General features: G+C 45.9%; 1 protein-coding gene and 1 long non-coding RNA gene across 3 annotated transcripts in view; one reads left to right on the plus strand and one right to left on the minus strand.

The window, feature by feature from the left end:
* The window catches only part of LOC118214956, a 59,101-nt gene extending 37,211 nt beyond the window's left edge, over nucleotides 1-21,890 (minus strand). Inside the window, exon 1 of the long non-coding RNA XR_004762730.1 lies at nucleotides 21,785-21,890. This is a non-coding gene — a long non-coding RNA (uncharacterized LOC118214956). The remainder of the gene's footprint in view (nucleotides 1-21,784) is intronic.
* Nucleotides 20,493-22,611, plus strand: part of LOC118214954 (rhombotin-1-like) — a 28,509-nt gene continuing 26,390 nt past the window's right edge. The window contains exon 1 of one of the 2 annotated variants that reach the window (XM_035395265.1): nucleotides 20,493-21,352. In XM_035395265.1, the coding sequence (XP_035251156.1) occupies nucleotides 21,331-21,352 (22 nt within the window). In that variant the 5' untranslated portion in view covers nucleotides 20,493-21,330. The remainder of the gene's footprint in view (nucleotides 21,353-22,611) is intronic. The other variant, XM_035395266.1, reaches the window with a different exon arrangement.

The raw sequence follows: 22,611 nt of genomic DNA on the forward strand, positions 1-22,611 counted from the left end.
GAATGAAAAAAGTTTTTTCGATGCTAATTGGTGGAAAAAAATGTATTTATAACTGACGTGTGCCTGGCTGGTTTCTAAGCGTGCTGTACCTGTTAACAGAAGCAGGTGAGAAAGCCACCTCACAAAGACACATCCTCCCTCCATGTGCTCGTTGTTGACCTTCTACCCAGACCAACACCATCAGAGCCAATAAGAGCAGTTCAGCTGGACTGAGAGGCAGTTGACAGATGTCACTGTAACTTAACAAAATGTGACACTGGCCCTTTAAGGAGATATGGCGCTACTGTCTGTTCTGCTAGCTAGAGTTCAGCCCATCTGCTCCTTACACATTTAATTGCGCTTTATACGTTTACAGAGAAGCCCCCACAGTTTTCTTAAACAGGCTACAAAAGCAAATGCTACCAAAAGTGCAAGATAACAATAATAAAAAAATGTTTCTGAAATGGTAATAAGAAATAATAATAATTATTATAATAATTATACTTAATACTTATTATTAGTGGTAGTATTATTATGACTATTAACAGTATTACACTTACATTACATTACATTCATTTGGCAGACGCTTTTATCCAAAGCGACGTACAAAAAAAGTGATTATTATTACGATCATTATTATGATTATTGTTATTATTCTTATCAATAATAATAATAATAATAATTAGCTAAATTAAGAGAGAAAAATTAAGAGATTAATGAAAGAGAGGCAGGGAGGTGTAATGACATTTCGGGCTAATCGAACGTGGCCCTGTGGGACTCCCCCTGACGTCACAGTGAATCCCGCATCACTCCGGCGGGTGGGGGGGGGGGGCAGCCGTGGGTGAGAGGAAGTGAGATGAGAGGCGGGTGGAGGTCACGGAGCTCGCCTCTGCCCTCTATCTGAGTGAGGCAGCAGTGCACCCTCATTAGGGCCCCACTCGATCGCTCCAGCCCCCCGGAGTGCTTCGGAAAGGAGAGGCTGTACGAAAACAGCACTTTGAGTTTCATCGCCGCGGTCGGGATGAGGATTATGGCAGGGAGGTTTAATCGGAGCGTCGGGTAGTTCATTTTCTCAATGTCAACATGAGGCACTGTCAAAAAAAATCAATTCCCCTTTTTTTCCCTGCTGATGTAGTTCTTTCAGAGGTGAGGAAAAAATGCTTTCTTGTGATAAGGCTGCAACTTGCATGTTTTCTTGTCATCCCCACTCCACCCCCGACACACGCAACTGCACACACACAAACACACACACACACACGCACGCATATACACACACACACATGCACGCATACACCCATGCAGGCGCACACACACACACACACACATACACAGGTGCACTCTCTCTCACACTTACTCTCTCATTCACACGCTCTCCCTCCCTCCCTCTCCCTCTCTCTCTCTCTCTCTCTCTCTCTCTCCACCCTTTGCCACCCAAGAAGAGATTAATCACGAAGGGAAACTCAGCTTCGCCCCGCGGCCTGCGGGTCAGAGCTCTTATTTCCTGTGGAATTGGCTTTGGGAAAGCGCGGACTGGCCTGGGGGCAAGGCCCTGATATGAGGGAAATCTCAGAACGAAACGCAGGGGATTGATTAGACCACTTCATACCCCTGCACTCCGTAAGCACACTCCAGCCACAGTCCTGCACACAGCCCGGCTCGGCAGACTAGAGAAACTGTATTCCTTCCTCATATTTAACCTACAAGTTGTCTCTAACAGCTGTTGATGTGATGCTTTTCCCAGGCAGATGTGGGAAAACCTCCTCCCCCCTCCAAGCTCCCTCACATTGTAAGAGAAAAAGATGCTTTTTTTTTCTTTCTAGAACTTATTCAGTTAGAACACAGGGAGGGGCCTGCAGAACAGAGAGCGATACAGACACCTGAAATGTAGCAAGAGGCTAACGGGTGGCTAGGCTAACGCAGCCCACGGTTCTGCGTGCCCATGTAGCGTTAGCATCCCAAGATTCCATCAGGAACTCCTGTCTGCGCAGCCAGACAAAAACTAGCCAATTAGCCAGCCATAATTACCCTGGTTAAACCCAGGTTTTTGTATCTGGAGCCATGCGTAAGAGCTAAAAACAGCACGCAAGCGACAGCTCATCGTGTTCGACCGCCGCTGAGCCACAGTCAGCCCGCCTCTCCCTACCTCAGCTGGGGGTCAAGGGTCACACGTCACATTTCCTTTTTGCTTTCTTTCCACCCCCCCCCCCCAAACCAATCTGCTTGGTACTGGAAGTCCCTGCCTCTCCTGGACAGGACATTATTAATAGTAATGCCACTGAGAGGAGAGGGCATCAAACACCACCATCAGACTCCACTACAGCAGGAGAGCAACCGCTTCATATTACTGTGAAACACTGAAGGGCTGGTGAGTGTGTGTGTGTGTGCAAGGGCATGTGTGTGTGTGTGTGTGTTTGTGTGCATGCACGTTTGTGTGTGTGTGTGTGTGTGTGTGTATGCACGTTTGTGTGTGTGTGTGTGCGTGGGCGTGTGTGTGTGTGTCTGTGTGTGTCTGTGTGTGTGTGTGTGTGTGTGTGTTTGTGTGTATGCGTGTTTGTGTGATAATCAGTTTACATTTGCAGATTATTTAAACCAATTCGTTCATGGAGTCACACATTTTACATTAGCACCCTGGTATTTCATTACTGCTGCAGTGTCTCCTGACAACCATTAACACCCCATCCACAACACCACCGTCTACATGCACAGCTAAACTCTGTCTGCAAACACAGCTACACTCTGTCTGCAAACACAGCTCCACTCTGTCTGCAAGCACAGCACAGCTCCACTCTATCTGCAAACACAGCTACACTATCTCTGCAAGCACAGCTAAACTCCGCCTGCAAGCACAGCTAAACTCTGTCTGCAAACACAGCTAAACTCCGCCTGCAAGCACAGCTTCACTCTGTCTGCAAACACAGCTCCACTCTGTCTGCAAACACAGCTTCACTGTCTGCAAACACAGCTCCACTCTGTCTGCAAACACAGCTCCACTCTGTCTGCAAACACAGCTAAACTCTGTCTGCAAGCACAGCTACACTCTGTCAACAAGCACAGCTCCACTCTGTCTGCAAACACAGCTACACTCTGTCTGCATGCACAGCTCCACTCTGTCTGCAAACACAGCTTCACCCTGTCTGCAAACACAGCTCTACTCTGTCTCCCAGCACAGCTAAACTCTGTCTGCAAACACAGCTCTACTCTGTCTGCAAACACAGCTCTACTCTGTCTCCCAGCACAGCTTTACGCTGTCTCCCAGCACAGCTCACCAGGCCGACAGGAAGCCCCACACATCTCTATCTGTACCCAGCACACTCTTCCTCTCAAACCATGGCCATATTTTAAGCAAATGAAGAAACGATTGATTTTTTTTCTTTGCTCTTCTACCCATATTTTAAATGGGCCCTGTTGTAAAAGCATATTTTAAGTGGTAGGAAAGCAATTCGATAAAGTGGTTCAGGAGAAATCCATAGTTAAATGAAGCTTCACTTTCAATTATAGTTTGGCTTTTATCTTTACCTTTTATTGATATGACCAATTAATCATACCAAGTTGTTCTTAATTTCGCATGTTCTCTTTTTTTGCCTACCATTAACATGAGATTGACAGGACCTGCTGCCTCTCTCCTCGGGCCAATGCTGCTCACATGCTGAAAGCAGGGCAAGCTATTGGTCAACAGCAAGTTGCCTTAAAAGGAAGAAAGCATAGTGCTTTGCTATAAAATTATGTTAATGTTTCCCTGGGAATGTCCCTGAAGTTCCTAAGACCACATCCTGCATGCTAATCTGTGCGTTTTATACAAGCACACTCCTCTAAAAGGGCTTTTAAAAATTGTGATTCTGCTAGACTCGTGCTAAGAGAAGCTTCGCAGAACGTGCGGACACACACACACACACACACACACTCAAACTCTGCCTTTGAGGAGTTCAGACACACGAGCAATGGGCGCTGCGTTGCGTGCAAACACACAGACATCAACATATTCGCTCGCGAAGGACGGCAGCAGTGACTGCACGGCATACGTTAATTGGAGAAGAAGAAAAAAAGAAAGTATCCATCCGTTCCCTGAAGAGAAGCTTTCATCTTATAAATAGCAGCGGGAAACTTTCCTTTTTCTCTAATAGCGCAGCGCTGCAGCGATGAGAGTCGTTTCGAGCGGGGCCCAGCGCTGCAGCGATGAGAGTCGTTTCGAGCGGGGCCCAGCGCTGCAGCGATGAGAGTCGTTTCGAGCGGGTCCCAGCGCTGCAGCGATGAGAGTCGTTTCGAGCGGGTCCCAGCGCTGCAGCGATGAGAGTCGTTTCGAGCGGGGCCCAGCGCTGCAGCGATGAGAGTCGTTTCGAGCGGGGCCCAGCGCTGCAGCGATGAGAGTCGTTTCGAGCGGGGCCCAGCGCTGCAGTGATGAGAGTCGTTTCGAGCGGGGCCCAGGGGCCCGACGCCACACAGAGCTCGGAGTTTAGCGACGGAACACGCAAACGATCCCGACGCTGAGGTTTTTTTTTTTTTTTTCTGGCTGCTCCGCACCGCGCCAGACGACATCGGTTCGGTTTCCGTTTGATTTCTCCTGGCGTGGAGCGCGACGTGAAGTCACAAGCAGGCGTAGAGATGCGTCTTACGCCGGCATAAATAAACGCACACAGCAGTTTTTTTGTTTTTTTACCCACCCCCCCCCCGCCCTCCCCTCGTCATTGTGGTTTTTCGCCGTCACAGCGAGGGGAAAAAAAGCTGAAATTGAAAAATTTTCCCGTTATAATTACCAGTCCTTCTTTCTTTTCCTGAAGCAAATTTAAAGTGAATTAAAAGTATCCTCTTTTAAGTTTGGTAAAGTTTGCTTAATCGTATGCAGCGGCGGTAAAGTCTGTGAGTGGGAAAAAAAAAAGGAAAAGGTCTGGTTGTGCTTAACATGGCACTGAAATAATGTAGAGCTGCACTCAGGTTCTTCCCTCCTCTCTCTGACCAGCTTCTCACAGTTGACCAACTTCACATTTATTTGCACAATGGAAGCTTTGTGCTGCAATATCTGGGCTCTTCAAAAACCGAGAACCTTAAAGGTTAATATGCTATGGACACATTCACAGGGAGAGAGGGGTGAAAAAGGAGTTAAGAGGAGACAGAGTACCAGCAAAGAGGCAACAGAGCAGAAGCAGAGAGGAACAGAGAGGGACAGAGCAGCAGAGAGGGATAGAGAGAGGGACAGAGAAGGACAGAGAGAGGTAGAGAGGGACAGAGATAGGTAGAGAGGGACAGAGAAGGACAGAGCTGCAGGAGAAAGTGATAGAGAGGGACAGAGTGGCAGAGAGGGACAGAGCAGCAGAGGGGGACAGAGTGGTAGAGGGACAGAAAGGGACAGGGAGGGAGAGAGGGACAGAGCAGCAGAGGGGGACAGAGTGGTAGAGGGACAGAGAGGGACAGGGAGGGAGAGAGGGACATAGAAGGACAGACTGGCAGAGAGAGACAGAGAGGGACAGAGAGACAGAGAGAGACAAAGAGGGACATATTGGCAGAGGGACAGAGAGACCGAGAGAGACAGAGAGGGACAGAGTGGCAGAGAGGGACAGAGAGGGACAGAGTGGCACAGGGACAGGGAGGGAGAGAGGGAAATAGAAGGACAGACTGGCAGAGAGAGACAGAGAGGGACAGATTGGCAGAGAGCGACAGATTGGCAGAGGGACAAAGAGACAGAGAGACAGAGGGGGACAGAGAGACAGAGAGAGACAAAGAGGGACATACTGGCAGAGGGACAGAGAGACCGAGAGAGACAGAGAGGGACAGAGTGGCAGAGAGGGACAGAGAAGGACAGGGTGGCAGAGAGGGACAGAGAAGGACAGGGTGGTATCATATTGTGATGCACAGCCCTGTCCACTCAAGCGCACAGCATCTCTCTAGTTTCCCAAGGCTCTGAGAGTTCTCATTAATTTACTGCCCCCCTGCTGAAAACTCATGTATGAACTTCATTTGGAGAAATCTCTTTTCTTTTTCTAATTAAATATAATTTTGAGGCTCTTTAAACTCAACTTCATCCAAATACACAATCTAATTTTTCATTTGCCTTTATACACGATATATGACATCGGCTCAATAATTTATTAAATTACTTTTTCCATTCATTTCCGTCTATCTATAATTGATCTCTGCAGTGGAAATTCTGTTGTTTCTCTTACTCAGCCAGTCTGCAGGGTGTCTGTGCGACACCACAGCTCCTGCACCCCAACACCGACAGAACAGCAACTGCACCCCAACACCAACAGAACAGCAACTGCACCCCAACACCCACAGAACAGCAGCTGCACCCCAACACTCACAGAACAGCAGCTGCACCCCAACACTCACAGAACAGCAACTGCACCCCAACACCCACAGAACAGCTGCTGCACCCCAACACCCACAAAACAGCAGCTGCACCCCAACACCAACAGAACAGCAACTGTACCCCAACACCCACAGAACAGCTTCTGTACCCAAACACCCACAGGACAGCTGCTGAACCCCAACACTCATAGAACAGCAGCTGCACCCAAACACCCACAGAACAGCCACTGCACCCCAACACCCACAGAACAGTGTTGGAGTCCTTGAATGCAATGCTTCTTAGTAATGTATAATTCATAATTCATACAGATTATAATACTTTCAGGGTTAACAGGTGCTGTGCATCGCAGGGCTCTGGAATTCAATCCAACGGTATCTCTCAAGTGCTGCATTATTAGGGGAGGGAAATGAGAATGGGGGGGCAGAGAGGGACAGAGAGGCAGAGTGTCCATCCCCAAACACCCCCTCTTGTGTCCATCCCCAACCATCGTATCCTCAAAAAGTTAGACCCCTGAAGAATCCACGGTGTGGAAATACATTATGAAATAATCGTTCTGGTTGTGAACAAGAGGCGTGAGAATTAAGCCCTGTCCTGGAGAAAATAAAAAATAAAAAGGCCGTCTGTGTTTGAATGGCTGCAGCGTGGGAGAGGGGATTACAACGGGACTTCGAGAGAGAGAGAGAGAGAGAGAGAGAGAGAGAGAGAGAGGGAGGGAGAGAGAGAGAGAGAGTCAAAGCTAAACAGTCTCTGCAAATTGGGTTATAATTAAACGCTCGCAAAATTCCCCGCTTAGCTCATTTTTAAAAATCGAGTGCTTCTTCTTCTTTTCGAGGGCAATTTCCTTTCTTTAATTACAATTTCCTGTCTGGTTTGACATTTACAATGTAATCTCCGGGGACGTGTTTGTGCCTTATTGCCCCCGCCTCTCTCACAATGTCAGCCTCGCAGGAACGAGTTCATAAAATAAGAAACTCAAATTATCGTGGCCTTTGACCAATAAAAGCTGGCTCATAATTTCGGGGGCTATGAGAAAAGATTAACATTTCTGTCAGCCGAACGGAAACGGGCGGAGTGATCAGTGGGGAACGTGACCGCTGCGGATTTCTCAAGGCGAGAGCATTTTTATAACGCTTTTAAAAAGTACCGTTAATGCCATGGAAACTAAAAGCATAATTTGGGAATGGGTGTAATATCTGCACAGATATAATAAGTATGTATTAGTTTCCAAAGGCCTTTTACATATTTCTCCTCTGGGTTTGTTGGTAGTAGTTGATGTTGAATATGGTCGTGTTTTATCCTTTACTGAGTGACCATGTTTTACAATAATTTGCCTCTTGAATAATTTATTATTACAATTTTTTCTTTTTTTTGCTTTTTACCTCCTTTGCTGTTTGGGAAGGGGGGGAAAACAACAAAGCAGCTAGTTTAGGCTGGGGTCTGCCATAAAGCACATTGTGACAAATGTTGCAAAATGGGAAACAACAAATCACATGATTAAAAAACACTGACTATTAGAAATCATAAATGTAAATGGTACATTGGACTGCATTTATATAGCGCTTTTATCCAAAGCGCTTTGCAATTGATGCCTCTCATTCAGCAGAGCTGTTAGGGGTTAGGTGTCTTGCTCAGGGACACTTCGACACGCCCAGGGCGGGGTTTGAACCGGCAACCCTCCGACTGCCAGACAATCGGTTTTACCTCCTGAGCTATGTCGCCCCAATAAACGTTTCAAAATGATTCTACTTGGAAGGCAGTGAATAGGCAGACTGCAGGTTGTCCCGGTATAGCTGCGGTAAATAAGGTGAATCGGTGCACTGTTTGGAAACTGGGCACATCGCGTTTCTGGAAATAGCAAAATTCACTAAAACATGACTGACAGTTTCTGAAAATCCGTCACAAACGGTGGAAGATGGTCCAGCAGTCCTGCCAACTGTACAAATATGAACATAGCATTGAGGTACTGTGTTCTGGTAAAAAAAAAGATTTGGCTGGTCGCCAGGCTGTCAATCTCAGTTAAATATTCACATTGATCCTTAAACAAGAGGGTCGCCTAATCCGGTATGTCACTTTTGTGGGAGGAGGTAACGGAGGGATTTACTTTCATGTTTAAAAAAATCCCAAGCGAACTAAAATCAAATTTCATGAGTTTTGTGATTGAGTAACATCTGCACTTTAAATCTATTATCTCATGTGAATGTGAGGTCACAGATTTATTGTTTATGCTTTCATTCATATTTCACTTTCACCGTGGACTCCCAGTCTGCAGCCTGTGAGCGAGGTAGGCAGGCGAGTCTGCTAAAGTGCCCCTCAGGGGCACTCTCTTAGCTGTAGTGAAATACAGCACTTTCTCCCATGCAGAACACAAACAAGAACAGAGGTACAGTACAGTTACGTGTACAGTCATACATCGTTATGTGTACAGTTATCCTGTCATTTATAGGTAATCAGAGCACTATGTACAATTTAGTTTAGGAAAATGGTGAGCATTGTTGAGCTGCATGACCAGTTCCCGACGTGATGTGATGTGATGAGATGCCATGTCATGTGTTATGTTATGTTTTATATTATGGTCTGCTACTTATGTTCAGTTTTCTCAGTTTTTCTGATAGCTGTGAGAATGTGAGTTTTACAGGTTTCCTGCTCCAGGGCCACAGTCTGGCACCGAATCTGGTCCATAATGCATAATGCATAATGTATGCCGAACTGCATGAGGCTGCAGCGCAGAAACTGCACATAATGCAGCCTGACTGCATAAATCTGCAGCACAGAAACTGCACATAATGCAGCCTGACTGCATTAATCTGCAGTGCAGAAACTGCACATAATGCAGCCTGACTGCATAAATCTGCAGCGCAGAAACTGCACATAATGAAGCCTGACTGCATAAATCTGCAGCGCAGAAACTGCACATAATGCAGCCTGACTGCATAAATCTGCAGTGCAGAAACTGCACATAATGCAGCCTGACTGCATGCAGCTGCAGCACAGAAACTGCACATAATGCAGCCTGACTGCATAAATCTCCAGCGCAGAAACTGCACATAATGCAGCCTGACTGCACGCGGCTGCAGCGCAGAAAATGCACATAATGCAGCCTGACTGCATGCAGCTGTAGCAGTCACGAAAAGCTCAACCGGTGAGCACAACTGGGGGATGCAAACTGGGGGAAAAGCACGGAGACAGAAAACGTGAGCTGAAAAACGTAAGCTTGCCAGCATCCCTACCAAGCAGCTCCTGAAAAGTGGCACCTGTTAATCAAACTGCTCCTTTCTAGCAAAGGGAGCTTCAGTAATGAACGAGCGCATTTGGCGGCACGACGTCTCTGGCTGTGAAAGAATGGATTTTGCTTTTTGGCAGAACCCCTCTTTCTGTGATCAGCAGGACCACCAAAGCCGCAGCGACACGTTGGCGGTGCCAAACCTTCAGTAGAGCACCCACAGCCACCATGAAAAACCCAACAAACCACAAACATACACAGGCTAGGTCTCCAAACATGCAACACGTGAGTGCTGAAACAGCCAATACGTCTTTAGAGATAAATACAAAAATAGGTGACACAGGTGCTGTTCTACTGGTGCGGGCTCTCTCGGGTGACTTCACAGCAGAAGGAACCAAAATGAGAAAAGACCGGTCCTAAAATGGTGGGCTTGGGCACCGTCTCGGGGAATTTATTTCACTTTTGATGAAATCACTTCCATACAAAGACAGCATACAGTATAGACACAGGTATGCCTGTATGCCTATACTGAATGTACAGTACACTGCGTAAACCTGTATGCCTATACTGAATGTATACTACATAGGCCTGTATGGCAATACAGAATGACACTACATAGGCCTGTATGAGGTAAGGTGTGTAGGGCTATGTATGTACTATAGCCATCCCTTACTCCTTGACTAGCTCTCATGAGGTCAGGTCCCGTGACACCCCCACCCCCACCCCCACCCCTCCTTCCCTTCACTGGCCATTGCCTCATGTGTTAACACCACTCTGAATCCATCACCGAGCTGAGAGCCATATCAATACTCACCCATTTTCCCATTTGAGAGAAGATGAGTCGATCAATTCATTTAAAGGGCCCGGGCTGGACATCTGTTTGAGTAATTAGACAAACATTGGCTACTTGTCTAATAGAAGTCAGAGGGTTCATTACGCCCATGGAATCCTTAATCAATGGCTCTGGCCTGCAGTCTTCACCGTAGCCTATCCATATCCACCTCACAGTGCTTCATGCACCTGGCATCCATTATCTATAACCCCTCCACCTCACAGTGCTTCATGCACCTGGCATCCATTATCTATAACCCCTCCACCTCACAGTGCTTCATGCACCTGGCATCCATTATCTATAACCCCTCCACCTCACAGTGCTTCATGTGTCCAGCATCCATTATCTATAACCCCTCCACCTCACAGTGCTTCATGCACCTGGCATCCATTATCTATAACCCCTCCACCTCACAGTGCTTCATGCACCTGGCATCCATTATCTATAACCCCTCCACCTCACAGTGCTTCATGCACCTGGCATCCATTATCTATAACCCCTCCACCTCACAGTGCTTCATGCACCTGGCATCCATTATCTATAACCCCTCCACCTCACAGTGCTTCATGCACCTGGCATCCATTATCTATAACCCCTCCACCTCACAGTGCTTCATGTGTCCAGCATCCATTATCTATAACCCCTCCACCTCACAGTCCTTCATGTGTCCAGCATCCATTATCTATACTCCCTCCATCTCACAGTGCTTCATGAGACTGGCATCCATTATCTATAACCCCTCCACCTCACAGTCCTTCATGTGCCTGGCATACATTATGCAGTAGTAGATGTCAGTGGTAACAGTGCAGCAGTTCAGGTTGTGCTTCTTCGCCGTTGGATACAGACACCTCCTCTGTACTACCCCAGTATTATGGTGCCCCCCCCCCCCCCCCAGCAGTGGAGCCCCTGCTCCCCAGCCCTGTCCCCCCAGAGCACGCTCCAGTCACCTGGGAGATCAATGGCGCCCACTCCATTCTAATTAATCACTGATCACAGGGGCCACTGATCGGTAAAAGCAGAGACGTGTACCAAGCCGATGAGCACGTCCTCCCTCTTCATCTCAAAGGTCACAGGTGGCCATTCACACATAAAAGCACATTACATTAACACCTCAACCCGGCCTGTGGCACCAGCCTCCACACACTGTCAGCTCATTATTTCAGGTTAAGGGTAATTGTACTAAAGTACATTTGTTATGACCTTTGATCCAGTTAAGTTCAGAAACTTATGAAAAGACACTTTAGGTATAAAGACACAAAATGGACTCCAGAGCAATTGCCAAAGCAAAAAACGCCTCATTACAGGCTAAACGTTTTTCGTCTCTTGAATCTGCATTCGCTGAAGGAGCTGAAGGGAACTGTGGTTAGCTGTCTGTCAGGGTGAGAACATTTTCACTACAAACATTTTTTTCCCCCAAACAGGTAAATGTGAACGTGAAAATGAACAAAAAGAAAATGTTCTCCTCGTCGACCACCTGGTGCGAGGAGGGAGTCCGAAGCAGACCGAAAGTCTCACCTTCGCCTCAGGTGAACTGTCTCAGGTGAACCGTCTCAGGTGGGTGCTCGCTTGGTATTTGAGTCCTATGAAGGCCCATAATGTGCCCCGGAAGGCCACTTAAATCCCCATAACCCTCCTCTCTAACACGGCTCTGCTGCCTGGGGGATTGAGCAGGAAGAGGAGACAGCTGGGACCATAGAGTACACCCCTGCTCTAGAACAGTAGAGTCAGAGTGTACAAGCTTCAGAGCACAGGGGTGTAAGCACTCTCTCTAACTCGCCCACGCTCTCACACACCCCAACACTTTTACTGTCCTACACTCCTGTTCTCTCACTCTTCTGCCTCCTCTCTCTTACTCTCACACTCGCTGGAGCTGGTGCAGGAGTGAGTGCCCCCCCCCCCCCCCCCCCCGCAGCCCCCCCATTGGGTGTAAGCACTCTCTCTAACTCGCCCACGCTCTCACACACCCCAACACTTTTACTGTCCTACACTCCTGTTCTCTCACTCTTCTGCCTCCTCTCTCTTACTCTCACACTCGCTGGAGCTGGTGCAGGAGTGAGTGCCCCCCCCCCTGCAGCCCCCCCATTGGGTGTAAGCACTCTCTCTCTAACTCGCCCACGCTCTCACACACCCCAACACTTTTACTGTCCTACACTCCTGTTCTCTCACTCTTCTGCCTCCTCTCTCTTACTCTCACACTCGCTGGAGCTGGTGCAGGAGTGAGTGCCCCCCCCCTGCAGCCCCCCCATTATAATCTCCATTAGTAAGCCAACATCATCCAGTTTGGGCTAATTTATGCATTCCTGGCCCAGCTTTGTCAGCTGTGTGTAGCTGTACCTCCCCCTACAGCACCTGATGCGCCTATAATATTCACCATTTTCCCCGGCTCAAAAAAATAAAATAAATAAATAAATAAATAAAATAAAGAGCAGGCATGAGATGAGAATTTTGTGCTTCAGTGGCCATTGAAAGATGAGGCAATAAACGGCTAAAGTTGAGTAATCGCCGCCTCCCCAGGGGGGAACGCCTCAAATGGGGACGGTCAAAAAAACCTTGAAATGCGAGCCCCTTCGCGCGCAACGCGGGCTTTAACATTTGATGAGATTCATTATGGCGAGGGGGGGCCCGCGGGGGGGGGCTGAATACGAGCATCTCCTGATTACAGAGCCCCTTCCACTTAAACTTCCCAACCACCAAGTCTGCTTTTTTTCCCCCGTGCCGAGAACGTCAACGGGATTAGAATCTCAATTCACTTCTCCAGTCAATTCTCTGGTAACAAGATTTCATTAAGAGCGGGGAGGGGAGTGAGAAAATGGACTGGAAAGCGGAGAAACAGCTGGCGTATAAATTATAAAAAGTGTGCTTTTCTGCTACGCGAACACACCTTGGGCTCCCGCACACATTATTATTTCATGTCCAGAGGAGTGGCTTCTATGCAAATGGAAGTCCTTCCGTCTCTATGGCAGGCACTCTCTGCAACCATGCAGGGAGAGGGGGGATAGACTGGCGCAAACCAATTAACATGAAAATAACATTAATACACTCTCTGTGAACTGTGTCCAATCGGCTCGGTAAACGGCTGTCTCTCAGGTTTGCCTGTGTAGCAGTTCTGTCGAGCAGCGCCCATCTTTCTTCCTTAGCTTCAAGGACCTTTAAGCAGATTGTAGCGGTGCGGAAAGAGGGGCTCCCGCAGTAAATCTATGGGGCGCAGCGTTTAGACTGAAGCGTGTTCTTCTCCCGTTTCGCTCCCGAGCCCACAGACCCCAGCTCAGATCACGCGGTAAATTCCTCGAGCCGTTTTCACAGTGCCAACAGCAGAATGGGGTTTTTTTTTTTCTCAGCAGTTATGTATAAGCTATTTTTACATTCAATTAGTGCTTCCAAATAATAATAAAAATCTTCAGTGTAATCCTATCAAATATTGTGGGGGGTTTTTGCCATCTTCTTTCTTTTTTTTATAATGGGACAAATTAGCCCTGCAAATGATGAAGGATACTCATGATAAAACAGTAAGGGGGGGGGGGGGGGGGGTTCGGGGGCGGTGGGGGTGACTGAGGCACAATCCCATCATGCATTACTCTCAGTGCTTACATCCGCTCTGTTCCTTCATGGGACTCCACTGTTAAGCGTGAGCCGTCACATTTGCATTGCATTACATTACAGGCATTTAGCAGATGCTCTTATCCAGAGCGACTTTTACTTTTTTTTTTTTTTTTTTACACAGCATTTACAATTGCATCCATTTATACAGCTGGATATGTACTGAAGCACTGCAGGTTAAGTACCTTGCTCAAGGGTACAACGGCAGTGTCCTACCCGGGGAATCGAACCAGTGACCTTTTGCTTACAAGACCAGCTCCTTACCCATTATACTACACAGGCCCACCGATTCATTTGGGGGAGAATCGACAGGCCTGCCCCCTCCCATCCCTGTTGGGGTAGTTGGTTGGCAGGGTTGACAGGCCTGGTAAAAAAAAAATTAAAAAAAAGAGAAACCGAAATGCAAAAAAGGAGCACGGTCTGAGGAAAAAAACATTTTGGGAATTAAGGTCATTAATTTTCCACTCGCGAGGGCTGCCACACAGACGGAGATAAAGTCAGCATAAATATTCCGCCCAAGTTTCTCCTCTTTTTTTCCTCCCTCCCTCCCCTCGTCATCGTAACCCATTTATCTCCACGCTGTCAATTACAGGCGAAAGCAAAGAACTAATTAGGAACTGTGCGGTTTTAATTAGCTGTTTTGATAATTAAACTAATTGGTTCCCTTGTGTTTCTGCGATGCGCGCGGAGCACTTTTTTATTTTTTTTATTTTTTATCTGGGCTGCAGAGTTCCCATCCGTTGGTTAATTAGTCGCTTCTGCATTAAAAAAAAAGCTTTTTTCTTAATGGCCTTAATTTGCAGTTGAAAAGAGAATCTACCGTCAATAATTTGCGTAATTGGTAACCGTTTGATTGTAATTTAGAAGCACGGCCGGACAGCTCTGCATGTCTAATTCCTAATGACTGGGATTAAAGCTGGATTAACTGTTCGGGAAGGGGATCTTTATTTATCTATTTATTCATTCGTTTATTTATTTTGCAGACGATGCTTGTCTATTTTCTAATTGACCCCATAAATCTAAATGAGAACGTGTTCAAGAGAGTGTGTACTTAATAGGTGCGAAAATAACAACAATCGCCTGCTGTATTTTTTCCCAGAATTCTCTTTGTCAGGGCTGCGTCAGGCAAATACAGCTCCACGGCTTTAGATCGGGAACACAGAGGCCTACAATACCCAGAATGCCATGCTCCTGGCCAAGTGCTCGCTGGAGGGTTGAAACCAAGCGGCCAAAACCAGACTTCGTTTTTGAAGCTCATTTCCTGGTGTTGTAGTTCCTGGTTGCTCACTAGCGCCACTACGGATGGCTCCAGTATAGGTGTTTTCATATCCGGTTTCCATGTAAGTCTACGGTACAAATGCGATCAAAATACAAAGTCAATAATTTTTTCTCACAAGAACAAATAATCATAATAGATGTATTTTATTCGTCTTATGACTGTCCATGGGTCGATTTCATGATTTATTGCGTCATTTGGGCACAGTGCCAATATTTGTTCTGGACCAATGAGGTACAGCTTGCGTCACTTCCGGAATCCTGCGGAGGACTAAGCTACAGTAGGGGCTACAGTCTATGGTCACTGGGGTGGGCGGTGGCGCTTCTTGGCCTTGCCATTGCGGCTCCGGCTACGGTCCGCCTGTGCTAAGTCTGAAAATGCAGGCATCCCATTTCGTGGTGATTTCATTATGGCGTGTGCTATTTACAGCTGCACTAGACGACCATAAAATAATCCTCCTCTTAAGTGTTTCGGTAGCCGAGTCATTTTTACTATTTCGTTTAGCCTACTTAACCAAATAATTACTTGGCAGAAAGCGTAATCAGCTTGCTATATTTGGTAGTCCAGTAGTAGCCTGTGCTAAAACAGTTCGCAACTTCGGCTACCAAGCCATTTGACTAGCTAGCTAACCTTAACCGGCAAACATTCAATCTGTCAAACGTGTTTGACGGCTTGTCAGTCGTGTACATTCCGTAAATGTATACCTGGGCCATGCTTCACGCATGTGACAAAGCTACTATAATCCCGATTTTGGGATAAACACTTTTTCAGTTTCACGAAGCGAATTAAGAGTCTCAAGGTTAATTTGCTGAATATACAACACACGATGAAATCACACACACAGAATTTAACGAAATTAACCATCTTGGCATTTAGAAAGGAACATGTTTTTAGCATTTAAGAGACCGACAAGCTAGGCATTTAAGACAGTGGTTCTCAGAATCGGTTCTGGGGGCTCCTTGCGTATATTGGCTTCTCTCCATTGGTTATGATGATTTACAAGAAAAAAATAATAGCCTAATAATAATTAGAAATTCAACGTAGGCTACATTATTTTTGTCTTCATGCACCAGGTGGAAAACTTGCTGTACAAAGTGCGTTGTCATATTTACACGCCTGCAGATCAGTTATTAAAATACTTGGTAGATTTGTTAATCACCGCTGACAGTGTTAATTTTTATTCGGTAGAAAGTGATTTGCGAACGATCGGTCAGCTAGCGTCACCCAGCAAGTGAACACCACAAACGGCGATGGAGTAGCTAGTAGTAGCAGGCTCATTAACTGACTGGCGAAAACCTACGACGATAACTTGCTCGGTTAACAGCAGATCTACCAGACAGTTATACGAAAATTAGCCTAGTCAAATCACCAGTAGCCTACACATCTCCGATTGATTGACCATCAGTGTAGTCAATGTTCTTCCCCTGTGGTTCATATTGCTAACGCGTGAGCTAACCACGGATAGCCTACCTAGCTCACTGGCAAGCTGATATGCTAGCTAAGCATATTCGTTTTGCTGAGAAGCATAAATTGAAGATAACTGAACATAGCCTAATTGTATTTTTAATGTCATACATATAACGTGATTACATGACACAGTACAGTCACGGATGGAAATTAAACTCCGTAAACATCTGATAATATATTTTAAAACATAACGGCAGACAGTCAGCTAGCCTCGTTCAGGTTGAGGGGCTTTTCCGCACCGGACTGTCAATCAAATTGTAAAAATCACAAGACCGCTTAACTCTATGGTTTTGGCTCCAAATCGAGAAAATGGCCGCGCCCGCCATTGAGCTTCAAAACGTGTTTTAGAGACCCACGGAGAGTCAATGGGTGACGTCACAGTAGCTTTGTCCATATTTTTTACAGTCTCTGGTTGAAACAAACCCTGCAAATTCTATTGTTGAACCGCTGAAACCAGTTACCTCTTACATTACATTGCTGCCATTTATCAGATACTCTTATCCAGGGTGACTTGCACTATTTTACATTCTCACATCAAATCAATTGATACAGCTGCACACATGTAGGAGTGATTCAGGTTAAAACACCTTGCTCATTCCCCACCAAGGAATCAAACCTTCCACCTTTCAAACACAAGCCCAGATGCCTTACCGTTATGCCATACGTCCGCCTATCTCAGTATACAGTAGATTTGGAAAAATGAATTCTGTCACATTCAGTTTTATGACAATTACTGATAAATTACCCGCCCCCCCCCCCCCACACACACACACACACACACACACACACAGTAAAAGGTTCAGTGTCAATTCGACTATGTAGATTTCACCTGAAATGGCCACAGTTTATTGTGTCCAATAAACTCTGTGGAATGTAGAAATAATGCTGGGCATTTAAATGTAGGGTCCGTAATGGCCATGGATAAACAAGGACACCAGCTGCTACACTGTTTGAAATGCTGCATGTCCTTCATGCCACTGAGTCTAAGGTGTATGCTTGAGTCATGTGATTTGCGACTGCAATCAACTCCTTGCAGGTCCTGTAGCGTCAATGGGGGTTTGGGCCCTGTGGTTAGTGCCCCCTGGTGGCAGTCAAGAATAACTGTTGTTATCCTGTACAGCGGGGTCTATGAAGATACAGGCATGTCAATGTAAGAATGTATTCTTTATTAAAACCACTGATCTATCAGAGTACTAAATTTAATCACTGGTTAAGGATGCACAAGCATTTGCTTTAAAAAAGTTACGTCCAAAATGAAGATCTCCAAAACTAGAGTCAGGTCTCTTGAATCAATTATTTTATGATGAGACATTGTGATGAGACTCCCAGACAGAGTATCATTTTCTTATTCACCATATATATATAAAATACATCTTGGAAGTAAATTTGCAATAAAAAAGAGCACAGAATTTCTTGCAGATAGAAAACAAGCATGCATGCATGCTCGAACCCGTGCACACGCATGCACGCACACACACACACACACACACACACACATACACGTTAGTCAGTGTGCACCTCTCATGTCAACGAGAGCCTACACTGGCACACACAGGCAGCGGTGTAGAACAGTGGCACAGGTTAGGACTGCTCCATTCCTGGCTGTGCTGATGCCACTGTGCCCGTGAGTACAGTTCCTCAGCCTGAACTGCCTCAGTAAATATTCTGGTTGTATAAATACAGTATTGATATGTAAAAACAATGTAAGCTACATGGGTTGCTCTGGATAACAGTGTCTGCTAAAAAAAAACTATAACACTAATTCTAAATCCCAAAGCCCTTTACTGGGGAGAATGGACAGGTATAAAACTTGGACAGCAGTATAGTATAATGGGTAAGGAGCTAGTCTTGTAACTTAACTGGGGAGATACTACAGTACGTACATTAGCCAAAGCTGGCCTACGCTGCTGTCAGCACTAATGAGCACACGGCACAGTGTCTGCCGCCTGATTGGTGGGGTTAATTATGCACCCGTGCTTTATAATGGCTGCAAACAAGCCACCTGCAAACACACGGGTCTCCCTGAGACCCGACCAAATATGAATTTTAATGAAGTGAGCAGCAGTGCCGTCAGCTGACCCCGGTGTTCTTCCACAGAGCAGATGGGGCTCCGGGTGAGACAGCACTGCACAGGGAGCATTCACAGAGAGGACAATCACGCACTTCACCTGGTAATTTATCAGAAATACGCACATCTACATACGCCCGCACACACACACACAGCCACGTGTGCGCACACACACAGGCATAGAGCTACACGTGCGCGCGTACACACGTATACATATGCACGCACAGACACACACATACACACACACAGCCATGCAATCACGCGTGCGCACGCACACACACACAAACACACAGCCTGACACAAACACCCCCCCCCCACATACACACACACACAGACAGCACAATACACCCCCCCTCCCCCCCCAACACACACACACACACACACACACAGCCTCTCTTCCTTTGAATGTGCCTTTCACTGTGACACATTCACGGCCCCTACATTCAAATGTCAAACGGTTATTTGAAGTCCAAGGCTGAGGAGAGGGAGCCTGTTCTTCTGTTCTCTCTCTCTCTCTCTCTCTCTCTGTGATTGGATTAATTATATGTCATTCACTTTTGCAGGAGGTCAGCAAACGTGCCTTTCTCGGTCATGAGTCATCAATCTACCCGACTACAGAAATGAAAAGCCAGGCATGTCAACCAGAATGCCAGCAATACAAGGACCCAACAATTCATTTCAGGGGGAGGCTCAATGTTTATCTTCGGTCACTTCAGTGTGCATATAACTATGATGCTGTGCAGACACAGTAATATAAAAAAATAAGTAGAAATTTATGATATAACACAAACACAAAGTAAAGGTTTCATGGAGCTCCTCACAAACTCACAAGGTTCGACCAAGCCCAGATACATTTCAAATGAATTATCATCTTATCATAAACCAGCATATAAATGTGCACTCAATACATGTGTTATTTTACAGTATGAAGGACACAAACCCCAGACATAAGTCAGGATATTGCCCAGTAGTTTAGCACCATTATCAATCATATTTTTTTTAAATAAATATCTTTTATATTTCCTTTTATTTTGGCAGTATCCCTCCCTTAATTAGTTAGCAGGCTCCGCCGGGTAAGTGCAACCTGTAGGCTGTCATTCAGGCTGTCATTTAATACTGTAGCTTATTCTTCTGCCTAGTTGGCTTTGCAGAGGTTAGGTCAGAATAGTGTTCACTGTGTGAACTAAACGGTGTTCTTGGCTAGAAATAGCTGTACAAAATAAGTATTGTAGGCTACCTTACTGAACCTGTGTTTAGCAGTTGTCTATGACCATGAAATGCACTTTTTGTACGTCGCTTTGGATAAAAGCGTCTGCCAAGTAAATGCAATGTCATGTAAATTCAAAGTTTTGCTTACTTTCTGAGTCGAGACCGCGAGGACCGACAATTATATCACTGGATCGGAAACCGACTCCCTCATCTGTACACTGATCAAAACGCGGCCACCGGTTGGGCTTTTTCTTTCGCAACGTGTAATCTGTACATGAAAAATGTATGTCTATTCTGTTCACCGCAAATAAGTAATTACCGATTATTAATACTTCATTTGAAAATAACAATCGTGGATATGCGTCGGGTGTTTGGGGGATTTGGGGGTAGGGGGTGTTATAGTAGAGGGCGGCTGGGGGGTATGGGGGGGGGGGGGGGGGGGGGACAGTAAGCACGTGCCGATGTCGCAATAAAACCCGCAAGTAGCCTACCAACCACCTTTTTTTGATCGAAGCACACGCGCGCGCGCGCACCGAAGTACACTTTCCCTTCGCTGTGCTGCTGTTGTGTTTTGTCAGAATTAATGAGAAAAGTTCCCGTGCCCAAGGGGTAATTAGTGTCCTTGGAGTTAAATAAGCTAATACTTAGACACCTCTGGCACAAACAATTATGTTTGTGTATTGAATAATTGATTCAAAGAGGGGGGGAAGGGCTTGCTAATCAGATCTGGGCATAATGAATTGATTTAATTAACAGGGGAATCCGCGGGTCTCCGGTAACTGCGCGCATTTATTCAGCGGCGGAGGAGAGCACAGCACATAAATTGCAAGAGATGCTAGCGAGAGAGTATGCTTTTAGCACTTGTCAGGTCTGACATCGGATTTTTGAATACAGTCGCACTTCTGGAGCAAATTAAAGCGGAAGAAACACTTTGTTGGGAAGAAAGCTTTCCGGTCAAAAGCAATCTGCTTCTGATCCGCTGAACACAGTAACGCGCCACGAGCAAATCGAATGAATTTATTAATATTATTTTTTTCATTCTTTATTTTCAACGCAAGAAGATGCTGGCGGAACAACGTTGTTTTGATATTGTAAATTGCCGTTTAATTTGTGTCCTAGGAAGCTTATTTTGAGAGCAAAGGAACAGGCACGAACTGAGCAAGGGAAGCGAATTTTAAGACATTTAGTAAGAAAATAAGTCAACCTACATTCATTGTGCATGGGTTCCTCTATTGAATAACCACACAGTTCAGCTTGCAACAGAGCGATTTGGTTATCATCGCAAGGTATTTTCGAAAGAAAGTAGTAGAGCGGGTGGTGAAAGCTGCTGGAGCCGAGAACGGATCGCCCAGAGCCGGACTCCTCGTTCTTTGGGACGATGGTGCTGGACAAGGAAGAAGGTAGGTGGGCTACGATTTGCCAACCCGATTATATTTCATGCGAATGTCACGAAGTGGTCCGTGTCTGTTCTCGTTGGAACGGCACGGCAGGTTCGCGTTCGGTCAGCCGACAAATTTTCGTGTTATACATTTCTGTACAGAGATATTTGCTGTTCTTTTGCTTCCGTTTTATCTTCCAGGCAGCGAATCAAGAACGTTCTTTTGGCGGCTGTGAGGGTATCTACGTTCATTATTTCGCTTTATGTGCCTATTCGAAGTTAGGGAAATTGCATCCGTCTGTTTATTTAGATATATAGTCGATACAGATGATTGCGGCCCGTATTAATCCGTGCGTTAAAGTAATATCTTATGTTTTACCCCTGTCGAAATCGGAATCATCACTTTAATCACGATGTCAGAGAAATTCAACGCTCCGCTTCCCCTCAATCCTACCGTTTCTCAGATGTCTGTTATCCTGCTTGCCTTTGACGGTCATGGTGCGTCTTTTACGTGGTTGCGGTGTAACTATTGACAGAATGCATTAATTTCTCACTAGTTCCTCTGCATCTATTGTAATTCCGACTTCAAATCTGGGAGAGCGCTTCTCCATCCAATATGGCAATTTTGTCTGAGAACGTAGTACTGTAGTTGTAGCCTACAACATAGTGGGATGTCACACAGTAAAACAGAGCATATATGGCCCCTCTTGAACTCTTTTAGAGTTGAATTAACATTGGACTTTTTTTTACAGTACATACAGAATTGCATAATGTACTGATACCAGTTCGATGCCGCGCATTACTTAGCTGACCATTAAAGTTGATAAAAAATAAAGCAAACTTGTCAGATTTCGCGCTCCGTCACGGCTGCTGTTGTAGTCGTCCTATAAAAAACCGTGGATACATGACTTATTCTTAGTTTGTTTTAACTTCGTAACAATAAGCGGGTGGATGAGTGCTTGTTATTTGTTTTCGGTTGTTGCACTTCAGCTACTTGATTCTTATTGTATTTTCTATGGCGAAGCTGGGCTTAATACATATTACGTGTTCAGAATTTCTGTCTGTACCAAACATAGCATGACCTAAAACGAACTGTTCCTGTCATCTTTCACGGAATGGCCATCACGCACACCGCGTTTTAGCCCCGAACCCTCTTTCCGGAGATAATGACGTGCGTTTTAGACCCATTATTTATATCTGAAAATGGATTTTATATCTCTGTTCTTACTTTGCGTCCTTTCACTTGCCCGTCTAAAACCAATAAAGGGAACGCGGTGGAAA

This window comes from Anguilla anguilla, chromosome 16, assembly GCF_013347855.1.
Source record: "Anguilla anguilla isolate fAngAng1 chromosome 16, fAngAng1.pri, whole genome shotgun sequence".
NCBI lineage: Eukaryota > Metazoa > Chordata > Actinopteri > Anguilliformes > Anguillidae > Anguilla > Anguilla anguilla.